The sequence below is a fragment of the Uloborus diversus genome, chromosome 2, assembly GCF_026930045.1.
Source record: "Uloborus diversus isolate 005 chromosome 2, Udiv.v.3.1, whole genome shotgun sequence".
Lineage (NCBI taxonomy): Eukaryota > Metazoa > Arthropoda > Arachnida > Araneae > Uloboridae > Uloborus > Uloborus diversus.
The window spans coordinates 144,812,570-144,837,127 of NC_072732.1; the positions used below are offsets into that span (position 1 = coordinate 144,812,570).

The following is a 24,558-nucleotide window of genomic DNA, read 5'->3' on the forward strand; positions in this document are numbered from 1 at the left end:
TTTTAAATATCAGAGCAACAGTATAACACATCTAATCTCAGAAATAACTGTAAGATAACCTACTGTTGCTTTGAAGCAACGGTATGCTGTCAGCAGTTTAGCATTTCTATTTAATATTGAGATACACTTATGATTTGATTCATTACAGATAACACCTAGGTTCTTTATTTTAACCCCTAGAAACTTATACAAGGCTTCATCATGAGGCCTAGTTTAAAATTCTTAATTCTAACCAAGGTTCGTGATTTTTTTTTTTTTTTTTGATTAAAAAAAATAAAAAAAGTCAGATTTTTTTAATTTAAATCAGAATTTTTTGATTTTTATTAAATTTATAATTATTTATTACTTTACATTTATAAACATAATTGTTTTATACTGTAGATGAAACTATTCAGCCTACTTTTAAAACTAAGATAAGTTCTCTAACTATTCAATACATTTTTAAGATTTAAAAATATCTTATAATACTTGGATAAGAAGTGTTTTTGTTTTGCTTAAAAATATTGTTCCCATCATCATGTACATTTTAGTGTAAAAGAATATGTTGAGCAATTACTTTTCTTAATTATATCAGTGATGGTGTATGAGAAAAACTGAAAATTTTTATTTGGTTCTATACTGAATTGAACTGTAATTTTGGGAGTAACAGCAATATTTCAAGAAGGGTAATCTGTTTCACACAGATCAAGAGGGATCTATGTAGTTTTGCCCAGGGCTGTGGATTCGGACTGATTTTGGGTTAAAGGAGTCGGAGACGTTAAAAAAATACTGATTCCAACTCCGGATTTCTTTTTTTTTTCTTTAATTTTCACTGACTCTCCTTGCATTAAAAAAAAAAAAAAAAACACTGACTACCAATTAATTTGATTACATGTATAAAGGCCTACTAATAAGAAAATAACTGTCATTGTGTCAACCAGCTGGCTTGATTGTTTATCATACTTTCTGTAACAGTCACCAGCTAGCTACCTACGCTGTCTGCTAGTTTGCTTATTTTCTAACTTTATTTAACTGATAGCAATTGTCAGCAAGCAGTTTTGTTGCCTAACATTTTCTAAGTAATCACTTTCAAATAAAAAGAATAAAATGTTTTTTGTCTTTATCTCAGTTATAAAATAGTAAAAGGAATGTACAATAAAAAATTTCATAAAAAGGAACTTATATTTCAATCTCTGTTTGATAGTTTTTTTCCCTTTCCATAAGGGGGTAGGGGGGGGTGATTTGAAAATATGAAAGATTAATAAAAAAGCTGGAGTTGAAGTTGGAGTCTGCCATTTTTCTTCCGACTCCACAGACCTGGTTTTGCCTGTTGAAGTTAACATTGTATAATGTAAGTGCATTTAAATTTAGAGCAACACATTCTAAAAATGCAAAATTAATTTATAAAAATAAAATTAACTGATTTTATTTAAAGATTTTGATATAAAAAATCACTTGATTCAAATCAATTGATTTAAATCAATGATTTAAAAAAAAAATTGATTTAAATCAGGATTTTAATCAAGATTTTAATCAAGCTGATTTAAATCAACAAACCCTGTTTCTAACCCTTGTGCAGCATCATCAAAGATAATTTTAAAATAATAGTTTTTCAGCGTTAGAACTGCTCTGGATGAGATCTCTGACCCCTTTTCCAAATATTGCCAAAAAAAGCTTTAAATTATTTTTTTGGAGCCGCGAACTCTACAAATTTTCTCACACATTCATGTCACAAGAGATCTTCAATTTTGCAAAATTTCCGAGGAGATCCACTGGAGCAGCCGAGGGGTTATTTAGGAGTTAAAACCTCTCCCAGATTCCTTGGTTATATTTACAAATTTTGCCAATCCAAATATAGTTATTTATGTGCATATAACCCCCTCATATACCATAGTTTGTTACGACCAAAAACCCCATCCAGAAAGGGGTTTCTGGCTGCGCTACTAGGCAGGGCCATCTTCTCTTCCCCAAACGTTTCAACATATGTAGCCTAAAATTGCATTTCTAAAGCATCATTATCAAACAGTTTCTGAAATTGCTCTTAAACTCGGATCATTCTACTGACAAAATCATGAAAGTCCTAAAATGTTTTTAAGACTTCAATTTTGGAAAATTTCTGGACTTCATGCAATGTAATTTGTTTAGTGAATAATTATCAATGGTGTTAAGAACATTTCAATGCCATGAAGGTGTAAAGTTTGAACTGTGTTTCTAAATTCTAGGTATGCCATATCAGTATTTAATTGAAAATGTAATTATTACATGTGTCAATTAATTATCATACAGAAATTTCCCTGCGATTCCAAACTGCATTTTGATCAGATCTTAAATTTTTTGCTATCTCTATTCAGACATTGACCTGCGAGTCTGCAGAAATGTTCACAAAATTGGCCCTTTGGCCAAAAAGTTTGGAGACGCCTGATTTAGAACAAGAGGGAGAGAGCACTTTCTGCGAAATAATAATAATAATAATAAAATATGTAAGGGAATCATGAAGCAGAACTTGCCATAAAGCAAATAAAAAGCAGTAAACAAACATCTGTAATTTCCTCTATCACAAATAAAAGTAAACCAAATTTCTATTGTGCAGTTGTAGATAAACATTAGAATTTCTCTCTTATTTTTAATAGTTTTGTTTTGTATTTAACTAATTCCCTATTTCGTAAACTTTGCATTTTCAAAAATGTTTCTTTAACATTTGTTTAAATTTCATGCGTAACATTCACTTATCCGGGCCGAGACATTTCCAGAACATCCTGGAATTGGGCATCTGCTGTATTATCTTTCTACAGATTCGAATGAATTCTTTTTACCACCTAAATCTCTATTCTAATCTTACCTGAGAAAGTTTTCAATTTCGATGTATTTCAATTTCTTTTAGAGAAAATTTTTATGTCAAAATGATCGGATTTCCAACATTTCCTCCTGTTTTTCCCTGTGTGTCCCTGATTGATACATTTGTCCCCCCGTTCCCCCCAAAAAGATAACTTTTCATTTCCTTTTAAAATTTGATGCATATTTTAAATTTTAGTTCAATGCATATTTTGTTTTATTTCATCTAGGGGAGCATTTTCACAAGTAGTGTTAGCAGAAAGCAAAGATGAAAGCTCAAAAATGGTTGCCATAAAATGTATTGATAAGAAAGCATTAAAGGGTAAAGAAGATTCTTTAGAGAATGAAATAAAAGTTCTTAGGAGGTAAACTCAGTAAAAATATTTCTTTCTCTTAATACATAAAATTCTGTGTTTTCTCCTTTTGTATTTATATGAATAATTTTAATGCGTGGAACAGAAGTCTTGTATGTTTTGATCCAATCATGTATTACTGCATTTTGTTATTTTGTAGTTGTATTGAGGGTCTTATACAATTTTAAGAACACAAATGAGCTTGTATCAGTATGTTCTAAAGAAACCGAAATCTCTAATGTTGTACTTGAACTTCTTTATATTTGTTGTAACTAACTATAAGTTGTGAAGAAGATAAAGATGTAATGTATGTTAATGAACTTCTGGCAATAGGGCAGTTGCAACCTATTAAATGTTCATGTTTTGGCTATTGGATATTGTTAATTGACCCTCAAAACTAAAAAATTCACCATCGCCGAATTTTAAAACACCGTGGTTGATTTTTAATGAATTTTTAAAAATCTACGCGCAAAAGTGTGCTCTTCTGAAACGTCATGAGCCTATGTCACATGGCGGCGAATGGGCAGCCTTCCGCCGAAGATCCCTTGTTTTCGCTAGGGACATTTTGAGCGTGCTGATATTTTTATTTTTTAGAAATTCAATAATCCTTTTGAACACACCATGGAGATCGGAATCGTTAAAGCACAATCTAAATAATCTTCCTCATGTAACATCAATGATGATATTCGAATATTTCCGAGAGGATGAGAGATTTAATGTTCCATAAACGCGAGGAGTTAAATACGAGGAGATAAGCCTTTTACGTTTCGGCTTCTGAGTCGAATGCGTGACCTTCGGCTTCTGCCCTATCAGAAGAGAGCATGACGTCACAAGCGCTTGAACTTTAAAAATTAATTTTAAAAAAACTACTTATCGTATCGCAAAAAATTTTTTCACCTATGATGTTCATCCCCGTGGCAGAAAGCTGCCGACACGGCGACATTGTCGCAGAATGAGAGAGAGTTTATGCAGAAAGATTTTGCACTAAGGAGCGAAAAAAGGGACAGGGGGAAAAAAGGTCAGCAATAAAATCATTCTGCAGAACAATACCAAAGGATATTCTGTTTCACGGTAAAGAAATTTAACGGAACTATGAATTAAGGAAAAGGCCTGATTTCCTACGAAAAATAAAATAATTGCGACATTTTACAAAAAAAAAAAAAAACTTTTGCGAGCACCAAATCGAGCGATCATTGATGACTGTAGTAGTCTGCAACATCGGAAATTGGGAGGAGCACGGATAGAAGCCAGTTCTAACCAGAACGTCTCACCACTTGGAGCGATTTTAAAGCAACCCTGTGTTGATCAAAGAGTGACTCGCAACGCACATGTTTGTGTTTGTGTGAAAGGGAGGAGGGGTGATCCTTTATTTTTTCAAATCACATGCATATTTTAGTTACAGGGTTCGTACGGGTCATGGAAATCCTGGAAAGTCATGAAAAAAAATTAACGAATTTCAGACCTGGAAAAGTCATGGAAAATTGAAATTTTCACTGAAAGTCATGGAAATTAATTTCAAGTCATGGAAAAATGTCCTGGACAAAGAGAAAGTAACAGTAATTGAAGGAGCATTAGAAATCTTGAGTGATTTAACAGTATAGCACATAAAAGCTATTAAAAGTGGAAAATTGAACGATCCGAAAGATAAATCTGAATTTTGAAATCTCATTGCATCCACTTCTGTCACAGCCGCTTGCCTTTTTTTGCGATGTGATTTTACTGCTTGGACATCACTTATTTTGAATTTACTTTGATTTTCAACGCTTCTTATGTTTCATATTCTGTAGTAGCGAAATTTACGTTCTTTTTTGTCCCGCCCACTCAAAAAGAGCAATTCAATTGCATCCAAGTTCGATTCCATCACTCGTAGGAACTTTATTATTAAATTTATCATAGTTTATCTTAATTTGTTGAAGGTTTTAGAAAATAAAGATCTTTAGTCAGGTGATAGAATACAGAAAAAGAGGAATTCTAATACTCTAAAACAGTAGTGCCCAACATACGACCTGGAAAACTAATCCATGCGACCCACTGCTACGTTCAGTGTCGGGAATTAAATGTGTTCTGGAATTTCTGAACCTATTAATTTATATGCATTTGAAAATGTACAAATAAGTGAACAAAACAAGTATACTTTTGAATCAGAAGATTGATTCATTACTAAATGGTTTTTTTCAAAAACAGGTCTGGTTTAGAAACAGAAAACTTAACTATGTGGCTTTACTTTAAAGAACCAAAATACAGTCAAGTTACGTGGATGATTAAATGCACTGTTGACACTAAAAGGCAACTTTTGAAGCAAATTTATTGAAACTTAGTGATGACTCATTCAACCTTTGCCCCATTCATTATCATTCTGCCTGTTTATAAAAAGAAGGAAAAAAAATTAAACATCATCATATTCGTATCACTGCATTTTTACTTTACTTAAATTTATGATGAAGACAAATAAGAATAGTTTAGTTTAAGTGTTCACTTATATTTTTTCCATTATGAGTAAGTGCTTCAATGAGGCTATAGCATTCCATGTAAACATTTTGCTAATGCTCATTTCCAAAAAATTAGCAAGTTTGAGAGCAAATAGTGCTATTCTCTTCCTGTAATGAGGTCATGAAAAAGTCATAGAATTTTTTTTATCCAAATAGAGTATAAACCCTGTAGTTAGTTTTTTTTTTTTTTTTGGGGGGGGGGGGGCACCGAACTGTAATGAATATTTTAATTAAAAATTACTTTTTCTTCGGATCTTATTTCTTTGAGTATTGAATAGATGTTGCATCAGTATTTTTCTGGTATTACAATTTACAGATAAGTAAGTACTAAGAGATTAAGACTGGAAACTCAAATGTGAAAGTGGCATCTCTGTTTAAACAATCACCCCCTGCTATAACATAACTTACACTAGCGTTACATAAATTAGCATAATAATTTACATTACTTTTGGTTAGATTTGATTTTTTTCTCCACTTAACCGATTGCTGTTACCATGGTGTTAATATTTTTTACCATATGGATTTAGCTCAAGGTCACTTTTTTTCCCCTGAAAGAAGTGACCCCTTTTCTTCCCTAGAACTGAAAATCTGTTGGAAGCCCTGATACTGAGCTTTAATGCTTTTCGTTTTTGTATAAATGAATTTACCTAAACAAGAAGTTGTGTGAAATTCGTTAAATAAATTTTTCACTTTTGATATGAACTGCACTTAAGTTTGTCCTTAAGTTCATTTTTCACTTCACGGAGCATACTTGCGGAAAGAAATAAGGTCCAGAAAATAAAATAAAATTCTGCCACAGGGATGTTCATACATGTTACTCTATCATATAAAAATATAATTGAAAAATCGAAAACTTCCCTATTATATTGAGAGCTTATTAATATTTATGTTTGTACTAAAATATAAGAACCTGAATTTTTTAAAATTATGCAGAGCCCAGAGTTTCTACTTTTCTTGTATTCTCCCACTTTTCCCAGCTGTTACTTTTTTCAGTTAGCCCGGCACAAGCGATAATTCGCCAAATGATTACACCCAACGCCAAGCGATAATTCCCCGAATAATTCGCCAAGCAATAATTCCCCAAATAATTCGCCAAGCTATAATTCCCGAAATGATTCATCAAGCGAATATGCCCAACAAGGGTTGTAAGAAAATTGGCGGATTTCTAGATCAATTTGATGAATAATTGCTTCTTGTTGGGCATAATCATCTGGCAATTTACGAATGCACCCGACTAACGAAAAAATACCCTTTTTTCTATTCTCGTACTTTTTCTTATTTTTCCCCTTTCAGCATGCTGCTTCAATTTTTGTGCTGATTTTTCATTTTAAATTTAAAAAATTTTTTATAGCCCTTTCAAGAATATTCAGTTAGGTTGAATTTGAAAAGTAGAAATAAGCATGGAATGTAGCTAAAGTATCAATTGCACCACAGTGCTACAAAATACTTTTGTCATACCAGAAAGACAATTATCTCTGAATTTATGTTGTGCATGCACCAATTTTTGATTGAACTAAGTTTCTTTCTCCTATATTTTATTTAGGGTGATACTTTTTGTCATGTAATTATAGTTACTTCACTAAAAAAACTTGTAATGTGTCATCAATAATCCTCTAGTTTTATTTTGTAATTATTCTGAAAATTATATTCATGGCACTGATTACTTGTGCAAAATCATGCACATATTATTATTGTTTAGAAATCTAATCACACTTCCATTTTTATCTACATTGAGTTCTCAATCTACCTTTGCATTTAAGATGAAGTAAATATTGTTTAATTTTTAAAATGAACTAAATTGATCCCGCACTGCTATTGCTTAAAATTTTAATTATCGGCCATGTCTTTATTTTACACTGTACCTCCACCAAAAGTTCTTTGAAAATGCTGTAGTAAGGTAAATGACTAGTTATGGGGCCATTTCACAGTATTTTCTCCAAATGTGGGGTCTGACATGACCTTTTTTTTTCCTATTACTATTTAAATTAATGTTTGATTAGCACTTTATTTAATTTTGAGTACAGACTCAAAATTAAATAATGTACTAATCAAACAGTAAATTGAATAGTTATGGCAAAAATGGTGTCATGTTGCGAACTCTAACTACATTGAGACAAAATACTGTGAAATGATTTATGGGCATGGTTAAGGGTTTTTTAAAAATTTGGGTTCTTGTTGAACTGATATTGCAGTTCTAGTTGATTGAAAATAACATTCACTGTGTTAGAACTTAAGAAATTGCACTTTACTAGCTGTGGAATTTTCATTAGTTTTTAACTATGGTTTATATATATATCTATATATAATATATGTATATATAGATACATATATATACTTTTCCAAATAAATTTTTTACGCCAAGCAAACCGGCCGGGACACCAGGATTTTGTCTGAAATCCGGGACTGTCCCGGTCAAACCGCTACGTCTGGCAAGATATAAGAGCATAAGGCGCATTATGAGAGAAGAATGCAAAAGCAAAACTTCCCCGCTCATTCCTCACATCGATTGATGTCACATCCGTTCTACTGCGTTTGTGTAGAAAGCAACATCCCCCACACAGCACTTTAAAAATTCATTTAAAAATGGTTAAACACTGATTTTTGGTTTAAAACTGGTACCAATCAACAATTTTTAATGTTCTTTCAGTTTCAGGCAGATTTAGAAATCCTGTAACTTCTCTATTAATGCCAAAAATATACCTGTATTATCCAAAATGAGCTAAGGAATGAGTTTGTATCAATATAACTGTGATCTGATAAAAACAGCAATGTCAGATCCTTTAAAAAAAAACCTTGAAAAACTTAAATGTGAAGAAAATTCACATTGAAATTATAAATTACACTGAAGATAAAATCTTATGTTAGAAAAAAAGGTGGAGGATGTTCTTGAAAGTTGCTATTTGGAAAATCCGCCAATGGTGCTTCTGGAATATCGATTAAACTTGATATTGAGCACACAACACAAATCTGGCCATTACTGGTTGGGTGCCCATAATTATTCATTTACCGTACTATATGCCTTTTATCTGATGCCTAATCATAAGCTGTATATATTTAAAGATATTGTAATTTTATGTATAAGATAAGATCAAAATCAAGGCATCAATTTTGAGTTTGCAAGGGGAGCTTTTCCAAGAAAATTCATTGTACAATTTCAATGAAAATCCTGGGTTCAGGAGCCAACAATTAAGTTAATATCATTGATTTCTTAAGACTAAATGCTGGTGGTACAAGTGATATATAATTTCCTCCTCAGTAAGTTTTTCCACTGAAAATATTATCATTTTTTTCTTTTCAACAGGCTCAAACATCCAAACATCGTACAACTTGTTGAAACATTTGAAGATAAAAATAAAGTATATCTTGTAATGGAGCTGTAAGTAATTTTTCATTAAAATTAATTATATATTTTAAAGGAGCTTTTTTTTATGTTTCATTTATGTCGTATAATATTTTGTTTTGATTCCCGATGTTTATTCTACTCTTTCCTCCAAAAAAAAAAAAAAAAAAATCTCATGTTTTTTTTTTCTTTTTTTTAAAAATTTTCCTGTGGTGTCTCAGTTTGTAAGAGGTTTTTAAGCTTTTAATGCAAAAGAACTTTCTTATGACATCAATTGAACATCTGACAGTAACTATTTAGAGTTTCTGGTCTCTTGGAAAAAACTGAACTTTTTTTTTATAATTCCATTATCGAGTGTCAAATGAATGTGCCTTCCGATTTCTCTTATTGTTATTAAGTTGTTAATAATGAAACAGTTAAAATAATTTTCTAATTATGCTTTGATTATTTTTAACTGTCTAATTTGTGCTAGAAATGTCTATATGCATGATTTTTGATCTTATATTAAGATTCATGGAGAGAGAGAAATGTTTTATCTTTTCTTGTGTACAAATTACTTATGTTTCTCTTATATATTACTTTTATGAATAATTGAGGTTAATTTTGAAAATGATATTAGTATTGCAAGTTTACCAGCATTGCCAACCTAAATACATTTTGATGAGTTACTTCAATTGTGTGTGTGTATGTGTTTTTTTTTTTTTTTTTTTGACATTGGTGGAAATACTGTAATTACGTGATATATATGTAGTTCAGAGCCAAACTAGTACAAGTCCAAAAATTATGATTTTCAGTTTAGTAGTGCGTTGTATGCAGATTCCTATCCCACATTGAGCCAGTTCAACATAATTCTGAAAAAAATTTCTTTGTCATTATTTACCTGTGTTGAAAGAGTGCAAGTTACATCCTTTGTGTGCACCAGGCAAATGTTTTCCCTCTCTCCTGTAAAATGGTGATAATGTGATTTCAAAAGTTGGACTCTGAGGTACCGATATGTTTTCTTAAGTATTACACAATGTACGGATATTTTGTTTTAAAATATTTATCATTATGGCCCTTATACAAGTAAAAAGTCTGTCTTGGATAATTTGCTTTTGTAATCAGTAATAACAAAAAGGGATTTTTTTTCCTCTTATGTGACCAAAACAAAATTGTTCTTCTAAAATTTAATTTTGTATATTTTTTTAGTAACTATAAAATAATATTAAAATTTTTTATAGCATTCACCCCTGAATATTTATCTGATGACTTATTTGTTGTATAATATTTATTTCATAAAGCAGTTTTTGTTTCAATGTAGTAGTTTTGTTCATTTTTTATACTTAGACATTAAGTTCTTGAATAATTCAAGGATTTGAGTAAATGGAGAAATTGAAGTAGTGTAGTGATTTATGAGTTGTATTGATAAATCTTGAGAAAGGAATAATGTGTTTGCAAAAATCAATGTTCTGATTGTTTGTTCTGATCTGACATATAGTCATTACCTTTGAAAAGCGATGAGAAAAAGAAAACAAAAAAATATTTGGCATCAATTATGATAAAATATCATATATTAGCATCCATCAAACTTTTTTGAATGCAGGACTGGCAAAAGCTTTTGAAAATAAGTCTTGCCTGTCTTTTTGCACGAAAAAAAAAAAAAAAAAAAACTTCTTGACTCAGGGTCTGTTAAAACTCTTGAAAAATAATTGCCCACCGGTGAGGTTTTTTTGTATATAAAGTACAGTAGAACCTCTCGATAAGGGACACCGAGGGGACCGGAAATTTTGTCCCTTAAATAGAGGTGTCCCTTCTTCGGAGGTATTCGAGTTTATATATTCAATGTATTTAATCAGTTTAGTTTCGTAATAAACATAAACCATTAAGATAAAAGGTTAAAAATCATTAATGTATACTGAATGAAATTCAAAATCATTCAAATTCCAAAATTGATTGTTTTAACAATTAAAACTTAATAAAAAATTTGGCAATGGTATAGTTTTGTAACTCACATTAATTATTTTGAAGTAATTCCTTGCATAAACTTGTTAGATTTCATATAATTTAAAATTCAATACAATAAAAATTTCAATCAATGTTTATATTTTAAAATTTTCTACACATAGTTATCCGTGCACCGTTGACCATCCATCCCCCCACACGAATAAATTGAGGAGAAGAAAAAACATGTGTAAATTTCAGCAAGAATTTTATAATTCATCATCATCATGCATTATGAAATTCTCTGAAAAAATGCATCCTATCAGTACCCATTAATGTCAACTTTCACCAGTTGAATTTTAGATTCTTAAATTCCAGTAAATTCAATACTTTGTATGCATGCACATTCATTTTTTAAAGTTTTTGCTTAACTGTCCCTTAAATAGAGTGTCCCTTATTCAGTAGCAAATGCATGCAGGTCTGCATTCAAAGGGACTGGGATCAGAAAAAATGTCCCTTAAATTGAGGTGTCCCTTATTCGGAGGTGTCCCTTAAAGGAGGTTCTACTGTAATAAAAAAATGAAATGAAGGAATAAAACTTTTTTGGTATTAAAGAACTGTCACAAAAAATATTTAAAAATAATGTTGCTTAATTACTGTGATAATTATATTTAAGTAAATAGACTTTTGTTGAAATGCATAAGAAATTAATCTCAAAATTCACATAAAAATGTCATTTGAGTAAGGAATTTTTCTTTACCTGTATGAGCAAAAATCTCCCAGGAACTATCAAATTTTTCTGTTGACCAATGCCGGGCAACTAGTTGAAAGTTTCTGCTATATAAACGTATATACTTTTTAAGTCTCTTAACCAAAGCTAATAACTGATGGAAAATCTCAGAAATGCGCACCATTTTCTTAAAATGAGTACAAAAAAAAGGGGGGGGGGGGGGAATATTAGAGATGGAGTTAGGTCTTAGTCTTGCAATTCTGTCAGCCGGAATGTTGATTAGTTATTATACATTCAATTAATCCTTCAATTACTCATTGTAGATTGTATGCTTTATGTGATGTACACAAGAACAGTATTATATACACGACATTTGTTCCAAGTATTAGTACTTCCTCTTATAGATTAGCAGAACATTTAGTTCATCTGCTTAAATCCATTTAAAATTAGGGTATGTATTGTTCCTGCAGATGTAGATTTGTGTGTTACTTAAGAATAACTTCATGCTAAAGCGATCTACTGTGAATGACACATCTTGAAAATGCCATCAATCTAAGGAAACATGGAGAGAAAAATATTGTAATTTGTCAACTGTAAATAAGCAACCTTTGCATCGACCCCAAGGTTTCCACTTCGATCGCAATTTTTGCAAAATACTGAAATACTACTAGGGCAAATCAAAAAGTCTTTGTGTCGATTTTTTATTCGCTAAAAACAGGTATAGAGTCGATACTTGATATAAGGACCATCTCCGTTCCACAGAAAAAGGTCTTCATAACGAGTGGTCATTATAAGAGGTAGAATTAAAAAATATATATTCAAGCATCATGCATGTTCCGTTGTCTCAATAAAATTGGCCTTCTTTCAAAGATTCCAATTAAATGCCCAAATTTTTTTTTTGCCATAGAAATTTTTAAAAAAAAATTATGAATGCAAAATATTATAACCAAATATTAAACAGATTTTAAAGTAGAAATTAAAAGGAAAAAATTTATTACATTCTTACAAATCATTTATTTTCTGACGATAAAATCAGAAACAGTTGTTTCCCTTTTAGACACACATGATTTTTGCAAAACATGATTTTCCATTTCAGTTATAGTTTATAAATGGTGTTTTTCTTGCCTTACATTTCAAAGAACACTTTTAAAAAATTTGAAACTATGAACTTTGGTTTCAATTTCTTCTTCATCTGATCATGATGCATCAATTTGTTTTTGTGCACAATTTCGAGTCATAGTTCATCTTCGACACATTTTACATTGATAAAATAGCATAATCGAAGTCACATAATCCATTTTAGCATAATCTTCAAAGTTAAATGCATCATCCAATTTCATTCTCTTAAAAATTTTTTACAGCATTTCATTTTCTCCTTCGAAATTTTTATCATCTATTGTCTGACCAATCGCTTCAGCAGTAGATTCCGCTTCTTTTTGCTTTTTAAAATCAGCATGATGGAAGCAATTCTTGATAGTCTTTTCTGGGACTTCATGCCATGCTGCTTTAGAGCGATACGAAGCTCTAAAGATATCCACTTTGTAATCTTCATCTTTGTCGAGTGCAGAAACAAACTTAAATCCATGTGGTTCAAACACCAAATTACCAATGCCCTTCTCCTTAGGAATCTGGTAATTTCACTTTTTTCCTCCCTTTATTATTTCTCTGTTGTGGTGAGTGGTAATTCCCCTCCACCCCCTCTCAAAGTTGGATTGAATACGGAAGACTGACACAGATTGAAGATCAAGCTCATTTCAAGTTACAAGCTTGTTTAATTGGAAGAAACAAAGGAAATAGTGTCCACTAAATTCAGTGGCTATATTGGATTAGACGATACAGAACGGTTGTTATACCGAAAGCAAATTAACATAGAGTTCATTGGGACAAAGTTGGGGCTTTTATCACTGGTTGTTATAATGGAATGGTCTTTATAATGTGTGGTCGTTATAATGAGCTTTGACTGTATACAGATATTTACAAATATATGTAGTGTACTACGTATCTTACATTATTTCTCCACATAGTCACCACACCGGTTCAGACATTTGTCTCATTGTGGTACTAAGTTAGAGATCCCCCTGTGGTAAATTCTTCCTGCTTCCTGTGGAACCACCGTCAGACCACGTTCTTAGCTTCTTGGTCACATGTGAATCTCTGTCCTGGCTGAAACTTCTTCAATAGACCGAAAACGGGAAAACCACAGGGCAAAGTCTGAACTATAGGTGATCCTGTGAATTGCTATGGGCTTTTGTCCGTTGCTCCATACAAAACGGATAACCCTTCGCTGCTCATAAGTTGTTGGACGTCTCAAGAACAACCATCATCTTAAATGACTGGTAGCAGCTCCGCTCTTTCGAGCAAAAAGCCGATACGGCTGGTAGGGTTCAAGGAACTGTCACTGCTGGGAATGTATATGTTTGCTTTGTATTCACAGCCATATTTTGGCTTTTTTTTTTAAATAAAAAAGGTGGAGACTTTTTGATTTGCCCTCGTATTTAAATTACGAAAATGAAGCAAGGCATTTTCGCTTTTTTTCTCAAATAAGAAAGAATAAATAAACAAAAATGATGCATGATCCGAGAGAAAGCGAGCATGGCAATAGTGAACTTAATGTTATGATACATTTTAGCTAACATGTATAAACTACTATTAAATTCTACAGTACTTTGTCTCAACGTACATTGTTTTCTCAACACATCAACGTCATTCTACAGTCTCTTTATCTTTGGGGTATTATGTCCCCAGAATAAACGCATTATCAGCATTTTAAAAATCAGACTTGTGTTTTCTCGATGCTAAGTACAACTTTTGAAATTGAAAAAGTGATTAGTTGCTGTCTATTCTTTCTTTAAAGATGTCTTTGGCTGAAAATATAATTTCGCTTTCACCTGAAGATGAAACACAGAGGCAGAAAGAAAAATATGTAAACATATTCATTAATCATCGAACATTTAGCATTTTGCTAAAGCTTTTTTCCCAATTTTGACTGTTTTGCTGAAGAGCTTTTGAACTCAGTTTAAACAAGTCCGAGTATTTAAAGTTGATTCATAGTTAGCATGCTTGACCTTTTCTGCTTTAAATTTTAACAGATTGGATCAAAAAAGCGGTGAACTTAAAAGAGCCAAAACATTTTTATGCATTTTTCAACTTTGTTATTATTTTTTTTCCTAAATTGCTAACTTTATTTTTTAACTTTTCTCTAAGTACATAGAATTGTTATTGATTTTTTTTTCTTTTCTTTGCGTGCATACTCAATTTTATTTAACAGAAAACTTTTATCTTTGTCTAGTGTAACTGGAGGTGAACTATTTGACAGAATTGTAGAAAAAGGGAGCTATACTGAAAAAGATGCTAGTCATCTAATACGTCAAATTTTAGAAGCTGTAGATTACATGCATTCTCAAGGGGTTGTCCACAGAGATTTAAAGGTAATTTGTTTTCATATAATCTACATTATTCTACATTTTGAAACAAGTTGATGTGTGCACCATATCTCTTCCTTTTACGCCAATTCAATGATAACAGTTCCTTGGAGTAAGCAAAGAAACACTTGAAATCTTTTCACCCATAGTTTGTCGATGCCAAAAAGCATTTTAAAGAGATTAGTTTTCCCAATATCAAAAATTTAAACGTGATTCAAGGGATAACTCTCTAAATATCGCCTATAGCGCCAAATTGAAACCAGATTCGATTTTTTTTTTTGCCAAATTTGTCATCAACTTGGTGACCAAAAGCTTAGCAGTATATTGCCAAGTGTTTGCCTAATTATAACATCACTCAAGTTTGCATTGAAATTAAACTGATGGGGAAAAAACAAAAAGGTGTATCAGACCCGTTTGGAAAATCCGAATACAACTAAAATGGAGGTGCATAACTTGACCCCACTAGGAGTCTACATACCAAATTGCTACTTTCTATGGCATACGGTTTTTGGATTATGTAAGACACATGCGTACTTACAGACGTCAGGAGAAAACTCGTGATACTGTATATACTTGCATATAAGTCAAGAAATTTAGTACAAAAAATGCCATTAAAAGTTAGGGAGTCGACTTATATGTGGGGTAGAACTTCCAAAAGTTTTCCAGAACAATTCTTGGAAAAAAGCACTCGAAAACATTATCATCTTCCCAATTTTAGACCAATCTTTTAAAGCAGATGCTTAAGAATCTTTACTTACACATTCTGCTATTATTCTACATGGTCTGATTGGGAATTAAAGAATTAATTGTTACAGTAAACGGCTGACTACGTGAAAAATGCAGGAATTGCCATATTGTTGAATTTCACCGATAGTCGCAAACTTATGCTCATCTTTTTAAAAATAATATAATATGGCTACAGCATAGAATTTTATAAATATTTATTCAAAATAAAATCAACAAGTAACAAAAATCATTACAGCGAAATCAAACCCTTTACAAAAATCGCGATCGCAGAAGTGAACACTTTTTGTGCAAATGGATAATGATCAGGCATTTTTCTACACAAAAATGTTTATTGCATTTCTTTTCCTCCTTTCTGTAACTTTTACATTCAAAATTAGCGACTAAACGAACCCAATTTTTTCAGAAAGTAAGGCCTCCTAATTATACTCGGGTTTTGGATTTTCCCCCAATTTTCCCTTTAAGAGTAGGGGGTTCGACTTACACGCAAGTATATTTGGTAATTAACTCGAGCATCATCAAAATGGATATTTTGAACGTCCATACCTTCTCAGGTACTCATTCACATGCGACCAAGCCGAAAAAAACAACTCCACATCTACAAGTGAGCAAAATGGAAATTTAGGCCAATATTTCAGTGAAATTTTTTCCGTGAATAGATTGCTTGTTGACAATGTAAAAGAAGTAAAAAGGGATATGCATCCTCTTGTAAAAACTTTTGACTGTCATGTCAGTTTTTGTAACTATGAAATATAGTTGCTTTATAAGTAACAGTAGCTCTAAAAATGCTTTGCTGAGAAAAAATCTTTTTTTTTTGGGGGGGGGGGGGTGCCTTTCAAAAGATGTTTTTTTTTCTTCTGGTATTGCAAAAAGTAGTTATAATAAAAATAAACATGGTGCAATAAAACCTGGAGGAAAAAAAAAAGTTTCTTTGAAAATAGTTTCTGCAAGTATGTTACACACATATAAGTTACCATGGCATAACTTTCTAATTAATTTATAATGACAAAGACCTTTGTTACCTTTTGTTGCAAAAAATTACATTTATTTATTGTTTATGAACTCATACAGCATAGTTTTTAGTTCTGGGCATACTTAAAGTAATTTTTAAACATTTCTGCCAATTAATTGGTGAAAATTGATTTATTATGCACAATCAGCAGAAAGGTTGATTACGGCCGGTTACCAATTACTGCCAATTAATTGGTGCATCCTAGTTTTCATTGCTTTTTATTTTTACTAAAGATGGTTTATGTTGAAATTTGAAGTCTAGCTTAGCTCATGTACCCTATTTATAAGACTTATAAAAATATGAGCTTTTTTGTTCTTGCCTCACTCCTCATTTCAGCAGCCTATGTATTTTTTAATGGATCTCTTGTCTTTGCTTGCCCCTTCCTCCAACCTTATTTTATTCACTAAATTCCAATTTTAGTTTCATTAATTGTTTCTTACAATTTTTACATGCATCAGATTCATTTTTGTAACTTTCATTTTTCATGTTCATGCAAGGTGCAGCTGGGGGATCTGCTAAATAGCCTGAACTCAAAATGAAAAAATGATGGTGGTGCTTTTGATTACCTTAGTTCTTACCTAGTGTTTTAAAAACTCTTATATTTATTCTATGCTATATTGTAGCAACCAAAAACAAAAGTGAAAATTAAACAGAAAAAGAGGTAGTGCATAAGTGAATAGACTTCTATATAACTTAAATCTGCTGCATTCGTGCCTTTCATGTATAATTTATTCGGGACTTGAACACCCTCAGAATATTAGATTGATCCAAATTTGATTTCCCCAAAAAGAATTTATGACTGTGCTACACTGGGTTTGTTTCTTTAACCAAGTCTTTTACTCAATATTTTGTTAGTTTTTATGTTGTTGCTTGCTTTTTGCTTTTTAGTTGACAATCAAAAGAAATACTGTTAATATGTTTGCATGAATGGAAAAAAAAATTAAAGGCTCCATTGTATTGCCCTTATTTTCTTTTTCATCCTTGTGCCATTTATTGATGCAAAATTTATTACAATAAGAAACCTGTAGCTTATTTGTTTTTACTTCTTTTTACAAAAAAGGAAGTATTGTATATGCGAAAAAATGTTCCCTCAAAATTCAGCCTTAATTTCCATTTTGCTCAACCCCTAATGAATGTTGAGATTTTTTTGGACCCGACTACAGGTAGATATATGCCTAGGAACATACAGACTCCCGAAATATCCATTTTGACGATCTGGAGTTAATTACAAGGAATTTTCTCGTGACGTCTGTATGTATGTATGTGCCTCGCATAACTAAAAACAGCATGTTTTAGAAAAGTGAAATTTGGTACATAGACTCCTAGTGGGGTCTAATTGTGCACCTTCCCTTTTGGTTGCATTTGGATGTACCTAAGGGCGTCTTTTACACTTTTTGGGGGGGAAATCATTGCTAATTTCATGCTTGGGGGAAAATCGTTGCTAACTATGCTAACTCAAGTGGTGTTATAATTTGTCAAGCAATTGGCGATGTATCGTCAAGCTTTTGGTTGCCAAATTTTGTCGCCAACTTGGCAAGAAATTTGTTTTAAGTCTGGTTTTAATTCAATGTTGGTGATATTTAAAGAGTTAACCACTGAATCACATTAAAATTGCTAGTAATGGGGAAATAAATCTGCGCTAAACGCTTTTTTGCCTTGGTTCGCAAGAAACTAGGAGTGAAAATATATAGTGTTTCATTGCTTACTCCAAGGCGCTATAATCATTAAATTGGCTTAAAAGGAAGTCATGTGATGCACACAGATCAGCTCGTTGTAAAAGGAAGTAAAAAGTTTTTCAATCATACCTTCAAAGCAAAAAATATATGGATTCACCCAGTGAATAAAATATTCAGTATATGCAAATGAATATTCCTTATGAAATTTAAAGTGAAATATCTCTGATGAAACAAAATTTTGATACTAATAAATAAGTTATAAATATGTTGTCAATGACGTAATTATACACCATAGGGTGGGGTAAAATAGGTCATGCGTTAAAAGCTTTAATTTCGCAACTTATTGAATAGTAATTTATCCTTTTTATTCATTAATGGGAAAACAATTAGTATGTAAACATTTCTAGAAGATATAATTTTCTTCTGTGATTTATCTCAGGGTCAGGCATTACTCACTATTTGTGATGCATAAACCTTCAAAACATCATCTCTCTCTGGCGAAACATAGAACTTCACTTTTGTTGTGCAAATTTCACTTTATAATTGTACATTGAGGAAGGAATGATGGTCACCCAGTGTTGCTAGATTGGGGGAAATTTCTCCATTTCGGGGAAATCTGGTGCTCTCTGGGGAAATTTTGGGAAAATGAGTTTTGAGGGGAATTTTTTGGGGAAAAATTTTTTGCTTGTGGAAAACCTGGGGGAAAAAAATCTCGGGGGAAAAAAGAATATTTTTCGTATTTAGATTTGCTTCAAAAAGTAGTAGTTACATTGTTTGTATCAAACAGCGTTGGTTTAGTTTTGCTCAACTTTATGGAATTCGCATTTCGCATTATGTGAAATATTATGCTACGGAATTCGCATTAATGTACTGCGTGAGTAACTAGTTGGTACGTGAAACAGGTAAAAATAAGTTTGAAGACTGTTCTTGGATAAATATATAAAAGATTCATAGTTTAAATGTACATACAGAAGCAGAGTACTAAATGCAAGTAGAAAAAACATTTGGTTATTTCTTATCTCTTGGTCAGGCGCTTGTATTTAGGACTAGTGGCATCCACACGACTTTGCCCGTAGTGGAAAATTAAAAGGTCTTTTGGTTCCCCTGTATATTTACAAATAATGCATGATGAATTTCTCGCCAATTGGCTTGCTCACGTTACGGTTCCACGTTATGACAGCTTGGTTATTTACTCATCCATCTTATGATAATTTTGCTCGGAAAAATGTTCTTAAAATTGGAATAGACAAAGAACAAAATCATATTTTCGAAAAATCGCTTAAAGGTGCACACCCTTATGCTACAAACTAATTCTTTGCCAAATTTCATGAAAATCAGCCGAACGGTCTAGGCGCTATGCGCGTCACAGAGATCCTGACAGACAGAGAGACTTTCAGCTTTATTATTAGTAAAGAAAGATAAAGAAAAATAAAGATAAAGAGGACAAAAAAAAAAGTGAAAACGGGAAGAAAAATAGTTGGGGAATTTTATAAGAAAATTTGGTTATTTGGGGAAGAAAAAAATTTTTTCAAGAGACAAAAATATTAGAGGAAGTCGATTCATTTTATGAAAATATTAGTGGAAAAATAATTTTTGAATTTGGGGAATTTTGATAGAAAACATCGCTTTTTGGGGAAAAGTTGGAAGGGAATTGGGGAATTCTGGATTTGAACATCTGGCAACACTGTGGTCACCATGTCACCAGATTGTAGTACTGCACATATACTTGTAGTTTCTGGTTCATTGCACTTAATAAAGCGAACTCATGCTAATTACAAGTGAACATCACTATTTAAAATATCACTCGGCAGGTAGGTAGCTTACAATGCTTAGCTTCACAAATAAATTCTTCACTTACAAAAATTAAATTGAACAGACAAATCAACAGGTAACACATCAAGTGAAGCTTAAAATATAAGTTTGAGTTGATGGGAATAGTGAGGTTGTTTTAGCAACTGGCACAATTTTAATTTCTTGCTTTTAATTTTTGATAGCAGGAGTAAAAAATATCAGTTCCAGCATACTTCGATTTTTAGTTTTATCTGCTGCATAGTGCCAGGGGCGTGCACAGGGGGGGGGGGGAGAGAAGGGATGCCTGTTAGCCGGGGCTAAACCTGAAGGGTGTCCAAGATTTTAAAATAAGGAATGAAATATATGTAAGGACAGAGGGGTAAACAACATGGAGGGGCCACCCCGTAAAAGTCATTTGTGACAGGCCCCAATATTTCTGTGCACGCCCCTGCTTAGTGCATAGGTTGGAAATCTGGATTTGTGTAGGTACATAGGTAGATGTGGCAAACAATTTGATATTGTAACGGGTGTTATGTTTTTTACTTTCTTTTACGAAGTAAAGGAAATATTGTATTCGCGAAAAAAATTTCAACCGAAAATCAGCCTTAATTTCCATTTTGCTCACATACGAATGAATATTGAGGTTTTTTTTCAACTAGACCACAGGTGGGTGGGTATATGCCTAAGAATGTATAGACACCCGAAATATCCATTTTGAAGATCCTCGAATTAATTAGATCTCGTGATGTCCCTATGCACGTATGTGTGTATGTATCTCGCTTAATTCAAAAACGGTGTGTCCTAGAAAGTTGAAATTTGGTATGTCCACTCCTAGTGTGGTCTAGTTGTGCACCTCCCGTTTTGGTTGCATTCAAATGTTCCAAAGAGGGTCTTTTACACCTTTTTGGAGGGAAATCATTTAATTTCAGTGCAAACTCTAGCAGTGCTATAATTTGTCAAACACTTGGCAATATATCGCCAAGCTTTTGGTCGCCAAGTTTTTTTGCCAACTTGGAGACAAATTTGGCTTTAAAATAAAAAAAAAATCTGATTTCATTTTGGCTACTATTGGCGATATTTAGAGAGTTAAACATTGAATCACATTAAAATGTCCGATATTGAGAAAATTAGTGTGTATAAAACGTTCCTTTGCTTCTGTTTGCGACAAACTTGGGGTAAAAATATTTAAAGTGTTTCTTTGCTTACTCCAAGGTACTATTATCATTGAATTGGTGTGAAATGAAGTCATGTGATGCTCATTTACTTAAAATATTTGCTCTATAAGTAGTTTAAAGATTTTATCCTTAAATCCCATACTATAAAACATTAAGGGATGGGCTGGAAAGTGTTTATCTTCCTTTTTTTAAATTAATCTGAAGTGCTTAAAAAGTTAAATATCAATGTTGAAGAGTATTTATGTGTTTTAACTATGGATGTGTGTTTGTTTTATACAGAATAATTGATTTTTATCTAAGCAAAATTTAAAACTTCTGATTTTTTTTTTTTTTAAAGCCAGAGAACCTGTTATATTATAGTCCTGATGAAGACTCCAAGATCATGATTAGTGATTTCGGGCTCTCCAAAATGGAAGATTCAGGAATTATGGCCACAGCTTGTGGAACTCCAGGATATGTAGGTTTGTACTTCAGAAATGGAAATTTGCATAAGATGCACCAATTTATGTCTCTAGTATGTTTTAAAAGCGAATCTAATATGAATAAGTCCTCAGTAGTGAGTTATTTGTATTGAAATGAAAGTGTTTATGTTTGAAACCTGTTTTTATGGACTGAAAATTAATTTTTAACAAATATTGATTCTTTATTCTTCCAGCAGTTAAGGGAACATAGCTAAAGATTTTTTTTTTCATCTTGTGACAGACTTCTATTATTTACTAAAATTCTATGGTACATGTAAAAGGAAAAAATATTTCATCCCCATTCATTATTACTGTTCATTTATGCAAGAAAATTGTATAAAATTCAACTATATATATATATATACTCCCAATGCTTTTTAAAAATTATTTATTTATTTATATTTTACATAATCTGCTCTCCTAGTTTTGATCCCTACCCAGTATAAATGATCCTTATGTATTAGAAAAAAGGTGTGTTGTAATAAACCTCAGTGAATTCATTCTCAATTTGTTTTGTTGTAAAGATTTAGTACAAAGATTACTTCTGTTTTATTTACTAAAATCATAGCTCATGAAATATACTAGTTTTCCACTTGTGTCCAGGGCTTCGGAGTCGGAAGGAAAATGTCCGACTCCGACTTTTTTATTTATTTTTTATTTTATTTTTTCAATTCACCCTTTCCTCTCATGAGAAGGGTGGAAAACCTCTACACAAAGATTGAAATTTTAATTCTTTTTTATGAAATTTAAGCGTTGTATTTCATTGTAGCACACAACATCAGAAATTAAATTTGAAAATCTAATTTTTCCACTAATTATGAATTTAAAATTCGGATTACATATACATCCCATGGTTTAAAAAATTGAAAAGATTTAATTTGCTCCTCATTAATGTTTGACAAATATATGTTGATCAAATCGTGTGTTTTTCATTTTTGAAAGCTGTAACTCGAGAGGGAAGAAAAAGAAAACGCTTTTTCTTGCAAAGTCAAAAAATCTTTCTTGAGTAGGGGAGATCTACCCCGGCTGAGACCCATCTGGTGGGTGACAATCCAAGTTAATTTCGGAGTTAATAAAAAATATTCATAGTTTAATTCGGAAAACAATCCCCAATAAATCTGAAATTATATTTCATCTATAAAATTTCAACGAAAATAGGGCACTATTCTTGTATTGCAGGGAGATATGGAATACATGTATGCCTGGAGCCAATTTTACAGAAAATGCAGTGGCATACAACTGTGTACAAATAGCTTTTATTTTTTCTATAATTCTTCTTTGCTCAATTTTTAATTTTGATTTTATTGGCTGCTCTAGAATTAACTTTAATGTGAAGATTTTAAGATTAACTGCAATTATTGAGTGTTGTAATCAAGAAATCATATACTTATTTTATTTCATACTTTTTAGTGAGAATCAAGCTTGTAGATATTATCTTTGGATTGAAAAAACAGATATATTTTACCATATCTTTTGGATTTGTGCTTTTATGCGTTTACACTTATTTAAATTTACAGAACACTCGAAGTTTCCTCCCAAGCTATGGGCCCCAACTTACTCAAGGGATCCATTCCTTTTACAATTTTATAACTGAGATTAAAGTCAAAAAAAGGTTATTATTTTTGTTTAAAAGTGATTGCCATAAAATGTTAGGTAACAAAACCATTTACTGACAGTTGCTATTAGTTCAAGAATGTTAAAAACAGGCAAACTTGGGAACAGCGTAGCTGGCTATTACAGAAAATTTGATAAACAATCATAACTGCTGGTTGCAGTTATGATTGTTTATCGAGGCAGTAGTAGTCTGTTCTTAAAAAAGCAAGGAGAGTCAGTGAAAATCAAAGGAAAAAAAAAAAAAGCCTGGAGTCAGAGTCAACATGTTTTCTAACGACTTTGACTCCTTTACCCCAAAATCTATCCCACTCCAACTCCACAACCCTACTTGTCACACACTTGTGTGCTATGGTGCACTGGTTGAAAATTGCTGTAAATACATATAGTGAAAGGTATTTTGAAATAAATATGATGTTTTATTTCATATAAATATCTATTTTTTTATGAATTGTTCATGCTTTGCTAATTTGTATATTGCATTAAATCAACCATGAAGTAAATTAGTTCATTTATTCATTTTTTTTAAAGAGAGAAAAAACATAAATTAAAAAAATCATTTTATAAAAATGTTAAATATACCCATTTTTGTATAGACGTTTTCTACTTAAGGACGATTTTTTGTGGTCCCTTAAAAGTCTTTAAACAGAGAGCCAACTGTATATAAATAATCTTGAAAGTATAATTATTTTATGTTGGGGGTGTGACATGTTCAGGTCGTGACTTGTGAGTGTGACATATCTTACATGCACAGTCCAGTAAAAATATAGGTAACTTCTACAACACCAAAAATTTCTAGCTGCATTATACATGGCAGCATAGTTTGAAACTTTGACTAAGTTTTGAGAGCCTCAATCTGAAATGGAATATAGTGCAAAAGCTATGGATGTCCATGTAGGTAGTTTTAAAGGGGAGCTAAGAAGGGGAACTTTAATTTGAAAGAAAAAGAAATTCATACTTTTTTTTCTGTTTATGATGTTGTGTGAAGAAAATATTATATTTGTAAAGATTTTGAGTTGTAAA

At 31.9% G+C, this 24,558-nt stretch overlaps 1 protein-coding gene across 1 annotated transcript in view; it reads left to right on the plus strand.

Annotated features, from left to right (window-relative positions):
* LOC129216064 (calcium/calmodulin-dependent protein kinase type 1-like) overlaps positions 1 to 24,558 on the plus strand; it is a 55,257-nt gene that overhangs the window by 16,621 nt on the left and 14,078 nt on the right. Inside the window, exons 2-5 of the mRNA XM_054850208.1 lie at positions 3,042 to 3,176; positions 8,955 to 9,029; positions 14,933 to 15,071; positions 21,801 to 21,924. Coding sequence (XP_054706183.1) covers positions 3,042 to 3,176; positions 8,955 to 9,029; positions 14,933 to 15,071; positions 21,801 to 21,924 — 473 coding nt within the window. The remainder of the gene's footprint in view (positions 1 to 3,041; positions 3,177 to 8,954; positions 9,030 to 14,932; positions 15,072 to 21,800; positions 21,925 to 24,558) is intronic.